This window comes from Chionomys nivalis, chromosome 2 (assembly GCF_950005125.1).
Source record: "Chionomys nivalis chromosome 2, mChiNiv1.1, whole genome shotgun sequence".
Taxonomy (NCBI): Eukaryota; Metazoa; Chordata; class Mammalia; order Rodentia; family Cricetidae; genus Chionomys; species Chionomys nivalis.
This window is the reverse complement of record NC_080087.1, coordinates 73608790-73620121: the sequence shown is the minus strand read 5'-3', so window position 1 is coordinate 73620121 and position 11332 is coordinate 73608790. Positions and strand designations below refer to the sequence as shown.

Genomic DNA, 11332 nt, shown 5'->3' with positions numbered 1-11332 from the left:
TTAAGGCATAAAAAGCTGGGTAATGGAAACCCAGGCTTCCATTTTGTACTGTGTTCTCACATTAACTCTTATGTCCAGCTCTAGACCAGAAACCTTTCCAGTGCCCAAGAACTGCTGGCTTTGCAGCCTGGGTAAGAAAGGACACAGACACCGACCTCTAAGACTCAGATCTTTAGCTTTCTCCTTTCAGGAACTAAATGGGTACTGATGTCTGTTGAGATCACCTGGTAGCCAAAAAGAGTCAAAGGCCCAGAAAGGCATAAAGATTGCTGCCTGGGTTCTAAGATGGGGGCCACTGAATAGGGGGCCCTACATCCTGTCAACCCTCCATCTAACCAGGTTTCATGTGATCCTGCTAACAAGATCACTGCAGCTATTCCCATCATCTTGGTACCTACAGAACCAAGTTCATGGAGGTTAAGGTTTACACAGGCTCTTTCATGTTCTGGATGAAGAAGGAGATAAGTGCAATACCCACCCATCCACATGGTGCCAGGTACAGCCCCTATTGTCTAGTGTTGATAATTCCTCAGTATCTTCTATTTAAAATCCACTAAATTATGTTCAGCTGTCTTCCAATTTAGGAAGACAATTTAGGAAGCTTTTGCTTCTCAGCAGAGTATTCCAAAGCTGCTTTGTCAATGTTGCTGTGGTGTTTCCACAGCAAAATTCTTCTCATCTGTTAGGGTAGGTTTGGGGGTTTTCTCTCCCTCTTTTGAGTGAAAAAATAAGGCATTTGTGGAGGAATTCTTCGCTGTCAGTTACAAATGGTGGGACTGGGAAGGATGGATCATGAGATAAGTTGGTTCAGATATAAAACAAAGTGGACATGAAACAGTGCATGAACTGTGTTCTCAAATTTGGACTTTCTTCAGCAATGAACATTTACTTGACTTAATTGGAACATTTTCATCATCAAAGCAAAATCAAGCAGAAGTTATGTAGATTTCTCATGTTCTCTTTGTTCTACACATGCATCACCTCCTCTATTAACAACAGCCCCATCTGAACAGTGTGACTAAGACAATAAAGAAACGACACTGATAGGTTGCTTCTACCTGACATGGTATTTTTTAAGAGCTTCATTTTATATACATAGCAAATAAAATGTGGAAGCTAAACAATAACTCTCCATGAAATACCATAATCCATCATTTAAACCTAAAGTCATCTCCAGTCAGAGCATCATCATCTCACATCTTAGAAAAAGAAAATTTAAATTTGAACAAAATCTTGAAATCAAAATTCCACCTCTTCCTCTCCTGGCCAAAAGAAAGATGGATACTCTCCAAGGAAACTCAGTATTTCTCCCCAGTTCTCCTCTTCCTCTTCCTCCTCCTCCTCATCTTCATCTGGTCAATCTCACCATTATATACAATATTTCCAAATGTGGTCTTTGTTGAAATTTGGAGTGAGTGAACACCACTTTTTTCCAAACACCTCCCCATCCTCTGTGCAATCCCAGTAGATCATGCGTCTGAACCAGAAGGGAAAGGCACATTGAGCATAGTCTGTAAGAGAAAGAGTCATTGAGAAGAGAAATACTTTCTTCTTTGCAGCAAATACACACAGACAGACACAGACACACATGCACGCACACACACACAAACATATACAGACATACACACATACCGACATATACCACCCATATGTAGACATACGTACATATATACACACATATACAGACATTCATACATACATACATACACACACACACAATTCTACACAAGCTGCTCTCCCATAGTACACCAATAACTTAAGAATCCTCTTCTCCTTTTATGTTCTACTAGTAGTTTTCTTAAAGGATGATGGAGTCAAAACATTTCTAATACATCTTTGATTATATGTGATTTTGATGATATCAGAAATTATGCATCCCAGGGACTGGTAAGACATCTCAGCAAATTAAGTCTTCACTGTGCAAGCATGAGGACCCAAGTTCAGATCCCCAGGACTCAAATAAAAAACCAAGCATAGTATTACATGCCTCTAATCTCAACAGTGTGAAGTTAGAGACAGGTGGATCCCCTGGACTTCCTGACCAGGTAGTTTTAACAAATTAGTGAGCCCCAGATTTCATGAGAGACCCTGTCTCAAAAAAGATTAATAATAATAAAGTAGAGAGTAATAGAAGGAGACACATGACATTGGCCTCCACATACTCACAATTACACAGCCACACATACTAACACATATAGCATATGCATTCATACATGACACCACCAAATAAGTTATGTATCTCTTATTTCCACTTCAGAATTTGCTCTGGATTCTGAGTTCTTGACTATCACATGAAATTATTCCCAGTACAAGGGATGACACTCTCACCTGTGGAGTTTAGAGTCAAGACTCTCACCTGAGAGAGAACAGTACTTCCAGTAACCTTGAAAAGTCTTGTTCAAAGAACACCACTTGTGTTTTGCATTGAAAGTGACACAGTCATAGAATATTTCATTTCTATACCAGAATGGAAAGACACATTCACCATCTAAAAGAAAACAAAAATCCTTTATCCATCGTTCCTGAGTGTGTTGGTAGTATTTTTTTTAATTAACTAAATGAGACCTCTGTATCGGCCTACCACACAAATACACACACAAGAATCAGAGAACATCTCAGAAAGGGAGTGGGAAGAATGTAAGGGCAGGAGGATAGGAAGGGGATCGGAGACATAGGATCTTCTAGACATAGCATGACCATCACTCTCATGATCTCACTGCAGCTGTGGGGACCTGCCTAAGATCAAACCAACAAGATGAGTCAACATTCGAGCCTGCATCACTAATTGTACTCAGAGAGTTGCCAAAACAGGAAAAAACGGAGAGGACATGAAAGGAGGAAGGGGTGTTAGAGACATTAGGGGATTGGAACAGGGTCTTAGAGATGGACATGGTCAAAATGCATTGTTTACATATGTGAAATTGCTGAAGAATAAGTATAAACTATTCTATTAATAGAAACTATTCTATATAATATATTTTGATATTTTTTTAAAACTATTCTATTTTAAAACTATTAAGTGAGTCCTGATGGAGGTGGGTCATCTTTCTATCTGTTGTTTCATTGGTTAAGTAATAAAGAAACTGCCTTGGCCCCTTTAATAGGACAGAAAATTAGGTGGGTGGAGTAGACAGAACAGAATGCTGGGAGAAAGAAGCCGAGTCAGGAGTCGCCATGATTCTCCCACTCCAGACAGACGCAGGTTAAGATCCTCCCTGGTAAGCCAGCTCGTGGTACTACACAGAATATTAGAAATGGGTTAGATCAATATGTAAGAGCTAGCCAATAAGAGGCCGGAACTAATGGGCCAGGCAGTGTTTAAAAGAATACAGTTTCCATGTAATTATTTCGGGGCATAAGCTAGCCATGCGGGCGGCCGGGTGCCGGGGACGCAGCCCTGCCGCTCTTATTACAACAGAGTCCTACCAGGACTGAAGAGATGGCTCAGTGGTTAAGAGCACATACACAAGAAGATCCATGTTCAATCCCCAGCAGCCCCCTGAGGCAACTCACAAAATTCCTGTAACTCAAGCTCCAGGGAAATGCCTATACCTCTGGCCTGCATAGGTTCTTGCACTCCCATGAACACACCAAAATAGAGACACAGGCACATACATAACCAAAAACTGAAAGTAACTCTTAAAAAAGATGAGCTTTTCCTCCAAATCCCTGACCTCTGAGATCAAAGCCACAATCAGAACTATGAATGCCATTGTGGAAAAAAAATGAGAAATTCCTGGATTCTACATGTTTAAAAACACATTACTTATTTGACTCTGCCTAGGTTGATGCCGTGTTTTTATATTGAAACATCTATACTATGGTTAGACAGTTGATTATAAAATAAAGTGTTTTTCTATCTCATCACTGTTTTGTTCACAATATTCCGAATTATTATTGGTTGGTTTTTATATAAATTTTAAAATCGGGGATTCTCTATGAAAATGGTAGAAGTTTAAAAGTATGCATTTTTAGTGTTGGTAAGACATCATGGTGTCATAGTTCGTGTTTTATCTGTTTACAAGGGTCATACATGATGTTTTATGAAAAAACGGGGGAAAATTTTACTAGAAGAAGAATCATCAATGTTCCCATTTTATGGGATCAGAAGAGAACACAGAGGCACTGGATTGTGGTTTAGTGGTTAAGAGCACTGGCTGCTCTTCCAGAGGACCTGGGTCCAGTTAACCAGCACCCACATGGCTGCTTACAATCATTCGTAACTTCAATTCCAGGGGATTTGATGCTCTCTTTTGGCCTGCTCATGCACTAGACATGCATATAGTGAACAGACGGACATACAGACAGGTAAAACACCCATACACATAAAATAAAAATAAAGATAAAAATTCTAAGAGAAAGAACATATATTAATAACAAAAATTTTCTGATCAACTTACCTTCTATCTCTGGCTTTCTAATGACAGAATCTGAGAGACAAAAATTTAAGTAAAGTTCATTTCAATCTTAGGCTTTAAAATAGACTCTTGTAGCAAATGACATTAATAGCTATGTTAGGCTAAGGAAAAGCAACATTGGCATGAGGGTATGTTGGGGAAAACATACATGTACTGTTTTTCAGACCCAGTTCTATCCACCTAAATGATTTACTTATTGAAATTCTACATATTTTTCATTCCTAAGAACTGAACCCGGGCCTGTGCACACTGGGAAAGCAATAAGCCATGCTCCCAGTCCCTTACTGGGAGACTCCAGGCAGGTGATCTACCAACTGAGCCACACCCCTAACCCCTCACTGGGGGATTCTAGGCAGACTCTCTCCTAATCCTATACATCTCTTAATGACTTAAATTCAAAATACATTTCATCATCAGTGTAAAAGAGAGTACCTTCTCTCTTATCAGTGTCTGACTGGCTATTAAGATTAATTGTCCAGAAAATGTGTTTACAATATATTTATTTTATATCAGTCACAAAGACAGATTCTAAAATTTTTTACCAACTTTTCAAGTAGCCTATTATTTTATATAGGCTTATATGTTATTTCTCTTTCATAATATCAAATAAATTAGAAGTCCCCTCTCCAGTCAAGTTAACTAGTATTGTTGGCAATAAATAATCCCATATTTCTAAGGTTTAGTTGGAGTAGTACTCCAATTAAGAATGCCATTCACAGCAGTTAACTCGGAAAAACACAACGGGTCAAAGTGCAGAGAATAGGTATTTATGGAGTGTTCAGCCACGAATAGAACATCCATATCACACGCACTACCCCTGGGGCTCAGGGAACATCATGGAAGAGGGGTAGATAGGTTGCAACAGTCAAAGAGCATGTAGGACCAAATCAAGGCTTCTGTGGGTACCAGCAGACACACACACACATGCGCACACGCGCGCACATACAATTAAAAGTAAAATACTTCTTCTTAGAAATAGTAAATTAAAGTCAGTAAGGGAATTTTCAAGAAAAACATGCCTTATAGTACGTTCAGCTGTTATCAAAAATAACCATATGAAGAGACACAAGAAAGTTCTGCTTCAATATTTTCTTAAGTAGTCAGTCTTTGAGAAAAGAAAATAACAGTTTGATGTGTTCATAATGACATATTTAATCACTTAAAAATAGTGAAAAAATCATTGTTCTTTCTATTTTTTATTTTTAATATTTTTATTAATCTCATACATTATATTTTGATCATATTCACTCCATATAGAAGCTCCTTCCGGATTCACACCCCCATTCCATACCTACCCAAGTTTTTCCCTATGTGCTATTGGGTGTGTAGACATCCATTGGAGTGTGGGCAACTTACCTGAGTCAACCTCCTTGAAGAGAAGTAACTCTTTTTCTCCAGAAGCTATCAAGTAGCAATAGCTCCTCAGTGAAGGGTGGGACTTCCTGCCCACCACTCCTAATAACTTATCACTACACTCATAGACTTCAGTCTTCCTCAGAGAAGCTTTTTTTTTTGTTATACTGGCATTTAACAGACACCCACAACTTGTCAACATGCAGAGAACAAGACACTGTAGGATTTTCAACCTTAAATGGGACATCTACACCACACTTCTTCCTCCCCAGGCTCAGGGATCATCATGAATGAGGGAGTAGAAATATTGTCAGAGAAAGTACAGTGGATGAATTTAGGGAAACAGTGTTTCCCAGACACAGCAGGATGGTCGCACGTTTGAATTCACAACAACTTTGACAACATATACAGGACCCACACAAGCTCAAGCCATACAAACTCCTCAACTATTTTTTAAAGGAATTTACTTTGCCTTGTATATATACATACAGTAGTATTTCATCTTTTAAAAATATGGACTTGTCACATATTTTTCACAACTTCTAATAAAAGGTTTTGAAGCAAACTCACCCATAGTTGGTGCATAATAATCTGAAAGACACAATTGGGAACAAATATTTATTTCAATAAATTTAACACTTAAAATGAAAAAAAATCTCACCAAATTCAGTTGTTGTGAAAAATATAGTTTAAAGATCATTGTTTAAACAGGAGAAAAGACTTGGGATCTAGTCTTAGAGGTCAGTGCAGAGATGAGCTTTGACTGCCTAGGCTGCCTGAAGCTATGCTAATGTCCAGGGACTGTGCAGCTACTGGAGGCTATGTTGATGTCCATGAACTGTGATACCACCGAAAACCATGCTAACGTCTATGGTCCATGCTGCCATCGGGTATCATGTTGGTGTCAATGACCACGCATTCAGAAACGGAGGGCCGTGTTGATGTTTGTAGCCCATGTTATCACTAAAAGCCATGAGGATGTCCATGGTTTGTGTTGTCCCCTGAATCTATGTGGATGTCTATGGCTGTGCTGTAGCCAGAAACCATGTGTAAGGCTATGATCCAGGCTGCCGCTTACTATAAGGGGCAAAGAAGCTTTTTGCTGTGGTATAGGTGACTGGAGGCTCACAGTTGAAATGAGAGGCATAGAAGGCTTCGGTGACAATCCCTCTCCTCTACTCCTCCACCCTCCTCAAAGGAGAAACAGTCTAGACTAGACCTTCTGGTCTAGCCTTTGAAGAGAACACTTGAAAATTGTGAAAGGGATGCTGAAGTGTAGCTCTTTGCAGTTGATGGCTTCTGGTAGGTGTTGGGGTGGGAAAGGACTCAGTATTTCTTAAGGAGATGACTACTAAAGATTTGACCATGCTCCAGTGAATATACTGGCAACACAAATTAGACTTGATATTTTTTTCTTCTTTATTTTTTCTGCTTCTTGTTTGGTTTTGAAGGAGGTTATAAGGTTGGGGAGGGGTGTCCTGGTAGGATTTGGAAGTGAATGTCATCAGGGTGCCTTACGTAAAATTTCCAAATAATCAATAAAAATACTGTATTTTAGAAAAATAATGGAGTTTTGGTTTCCCAGGTCATTGTATGAGTTGTCTTCCTATTCCTGATGTTCCAAATATTGCTGCAGAATCTGGACTCTACACAGCCCAGGGCCCAGAAGTTTATCTGTGCCCATGGCTGTAACCACAGCCTTCCATTAATAGATAGATTTGACTGGACCTAAAGTTGGTATTCTGACTCCAGAAGATTCATAGAACCCAAGGGGTGACTGACATTTTGACCTCACCTAATCAACTTGGTGCTGAGTATCCAGCTTTACCCTTGGTTCTGTTGGCACATAGCCAAAATGGGATAACTTCAATTATCCATTTGATAATCAATACTGTCTTCACCAACCTCCTGTAGATATTCCTTTAATAAGAATGAGAGAAAACAGAACATCCCAACAGACTTGAGAGAAGTGAAAACCAACCCACTGTAGCAAGCATGTAAAACATGACAAAGCAACACAAAAATAAATACAACACAACTTCCACATGTGACCCATTACCTACCAACCAACTCCACTATAAGGCAATCCAAAGTTACAGAAATTAAAAAGAGAAATGCCTTTAGGAAGAGTAATTTTGGGGGCGTTCCCTATGATTAACATCCAAATATAAGCAATAAAAGGGTTAAGACAAGAAAACATAGGATACCGAGTGCTCGGCCCTGAATGGGACATTCATATCAAGTCCCTCTCCCTAGGGCTTAGGGAATGGTGCAGAAGAGGGAGCAGAAAACAACATAAGAGCCAAAGTGTGGGAAGAGGTGTTGTGAAATTCTGCCCTTTAGACATGGCATGACTGGCACACTCATGAACTCATGACAGCTATGATTATCTTGCACAAGATCAATAGAGCCAAAGTTCCAGCATAAATGGGGGAGATGATCTCTCCAGGCCCATGCCTTACTGGAAAGCTGTTGGCATTTACAAGCTCTTGGGGGTGTGGCTACTGATAGGATTGTCATGCCTCAGTGGACAGCCACACTCATGCATTCTTGGGTGCCATTAACTAGACTTAATGGGCTATATTTTTTTAAAAGGTTGAGGATGGGTCATGTTGGAGGAAATTGAAGGGGGAAATAAGGGTATATATATAATCATATTTTATTATGTGTGTATATGTATAAAATTCTTAAAACAATAAAAAATTAATAAAAATAGAATAAATAGAAAGCAAATGAGGTTACCATTTGCTAGCTTTTGATTCTATATTTTGTTCCCCAAATGATAATAATTTCAACTCTGGAATAAGATCACTCAAACCAGCCCTCTGTGAAATGTTTCCAACTCAGTCAATTTTCCTTCTCCAGGCCATGATCATAAATAGTTTCAGCATGTACTGTTCAAGGCCTGTGTCTTCCGCCTTCCCACGTGCCTGTTCAATCATTGACTGAAGATATCTGTGACATTCATTTTTTTCACCCTAAAGCCTACCAACCTATCACTGCCACAATGCTCAAACTTAATCTTTTGCATTGTTTGATTTCTCTGAAAGCAGAACATCTCTAACTTCTGATGACATTCTATCATCTTCAGACTGACTGTGGTGGAAACATGATCATTACAGCCCACACTGACTACCATGAGCAACATCACAAGTTTTCAGTATGCACTTCAGGGGCTCAGACAGAAGCCTCATAGTCACTTAGCAGGTAAAGGTGCTTACCACCAAGACAAGTCTAAGGATCTGAGTTAGATCCCTAGAACCCACATAGTGAAAGGGGAGACTCTGCTCTCACAAGCTGCCCTCTGACCACCTACCTCATAGGCACTGGGATAAGCTACACACACACACACACACACAGTGTAAAACAAAACTGAGGTGACAACTGGAGAGATATGTCAGTGGTGAAGAGTACTTGCTGCTCTTGCAGAGAGAAAACTTGGGTTCATTTCCCAGGAGCCACATGTCAACTCATAACCACCTGTAACTCCAGTTCCAGGGCATCTCTTCAACCCTCCATGGTCACCAGGAATGCACATGGTGCATGTATATTCACAGAGGTAAAAACGCTCATTTTTGGACAAAAAGGCATTGATGGGGCCCTGTGTAATTCTAGGAAGCAAATGTTTGTGAACTGTCTAAAAGAGGAACATGAATAAGCAACAGATGGATGACCAAAACTAAAGCAGTCTTACATCATTCTAAGTAGAGGCTAACATGACCAGGATGCATGGGATCTCAATCTAAATAGCAGTGATATAATAATAACACACGTAGTGATAAGATGTTAGCCCCTTCAGAGGCCAGACAGTGAGTGTGGAGAGGTCTTAGGAACATCTTATCAGTTTTCTAGACATGTACTGTGTATAGTGTAAATGGTAAAAGAGAGACCTGGGCCGGCAAGGTGTCCCAGAGGAAAAAGGTGCTTGCTGCCAAAGCCTGATGACCTGTGTTTGATCCCTGGAATCCATATGGTGGAGGGAGGAAACAGACTCCTACAAGTTGTCCTTTGACTTGCACATGCATAGTGTGCATGCACATACACAAATAAACATTTAATTTTTAAATAAAGACACACAGTTAAGACAAAAGGTGTTATCTTCCAATGATCATAAAATAGGAATTCCAGCTAATGGAGAAGTGGTCGCACAATAAGAATCTCTTCTTCCTCTTTTCTCTTTCATTTTTAAACACTTATCCATTTTGGCTTTTAGCTATTTTAAACCATCCGAGGAGTACTTAAATGAGCATGTGCTCTCAGCCACTCCATAAAAATCAGAATGCACAGTTCTTCACAATCCTCGCAATACTAAGACATGGATCAGAATAAAGTTCCTCTGTAAATAGCTTTTTCAGAGTCACTCAAGACAACACAACTTGGATAATGAAATAAAATAGGTTTTACATAATTAAGTCTCATTTTTCTCCTTCTGTAGGCATTTAAAACATGAAAAAGAAAACTTGCTCTGTAACATGATTTCTGGCTTTCTCCCTTGTTAGTTTAGTCTTGCTAGTTTTGAGACTTTTGGACAGATCATGTTTTTTATACTTTAAAAAAACTGAGCAATAAAGAACTTGCCCTTTTATTTATCAAGACACACAAAATCAGGGTGGCCTCTCCCATACGGGACATCTCAGAATTTGTTACACATGGTATTGAAGTATGCAGCTACTTCATCAAAAACTCGCCCCCAGCCACACTCACTCCCACGCCTCACCTTCCTCTTGAAGACTGAACAGACTGTGAAGCAGGCAGATGGAAACCAATAGGATACCCAAGGGCTGGACCATGTTTCTCCTTCAGAAAGTGCTTAATAAACCTGGCTTACTCTAAAGATCTTGCAGACCTGGGATCCAGTCACAGCCTCTGCCTCTTCCTGGTTCCGTCATCTCTCCCCTCCTCCCTCTTCTTCCCACTCTTACCGTCTCTGAACAGCCAGACTCAGTCTGCTAATTTTTCCTATCCTTTTCTACTGTAAGTGTCCGTTTGGCTTCCCATCTCCCCCCTCTCCTCATCTCTCTCTTCCTCCTCCATCTCTTATTTCTCTCCACCTTTTCATCTATTCCCATCTCTTTTTTCATCATCTGCCCAGCTAATTCCATCTCTAACTCCACATTGGCTAGTCTTCTACCACCTTCTCTCCCTAATCCCTTGACTGCCTCTACTCTTCTCCCCATCTTCCCCAACCCCTCCCCCCTCTTCACGCTCATCCTTAGCCTCCCTCGGCTGCTCACTGTATTCTCCGTCTTCCCCTCTACTTTTCTTCCTTCATTTTCCCTCCCTCTCTCTACACTACAAAACTAAGCCTCTAGCTTTGCAATTGAATTAATACATAAAAAGAAAGACTTCATCTTAGCAGCACTAGGCACAAACAAAGAAATACAATGTTGAGTAAATTCAAGATGTTTCCATGAAAACAATCACCCAGGTCACATGAAGAGTCATGTGTCTATGGATACCTTAATTCAGCCTCATAAGCCAGCGTTGAGGAATACATTATAGAGACCCAGGGATGTTTCTTATTTCATAGGACTCTTTAGAGAATGAATAGATTGGTAGAT

The 11332-nt window shown here is 39.9% G+C and overlaps 1 protein-coding gene across 1 annotated transcript; it reads right to left on the bottom strand.

Moving 5' to 3' along the window:
- Nucleotides 1-337: 337 nt before the first annotated feature.
- Nucleotides 338-10634, bottom strand: LOC130870118 (binder of sperm protein homolog 1-like). Its single transcript, XM_057762703.1, has 5 exons — nucleotides 10489-10634; nucleotides 6342-6362; nucleotides 4401-4430; nucleotides 2357-2488; nucleotides 338-1511 (listed from the first exon to the last, which is right to left on the bottom strand). Exons 1-5 carry the CDS (start codon nucleotides 10559-10561, stop codon nucleotides 1369-1371), a joined length of 399 nt encoding a protein of 132 aa, XP_057618686.1. The 5' UTR covers nucleotides 10562-10634; the 3' UTR covers nucleotides 338-1368.
- Nucleotides 10635-11332: the final 698 nt, after the last annotated feature.

What these genes read in the sequence shown, in the direction of transcription:
- LOC130870118 (XM_057762703.1), bottom strand. Translation starts at nt 10,561, where the DNA reads ATGGTCCAGCCCTTGGGTATCCTATTGGTTTCCATCTGCCTGCTTCAC. An exon ending in GTTCAGTCTTCAAGAGGAAG is followed by an intron (nt 6,363 to 10,488) that starts GTGAGGCGTGGG and finishes TGTGTCTTTCAG; the next exon opens with ATTATTATGCACCAACTATG. An exon ending in GAAGTACTGTTCTCTCTCAG is followed by an intron (nt 1,512 to 2,356) that starts GTGAGAGTCTTG and finishes TTTCTCTTACAG; the next exon opens with ACTATGCTCAATGTGCCTTT.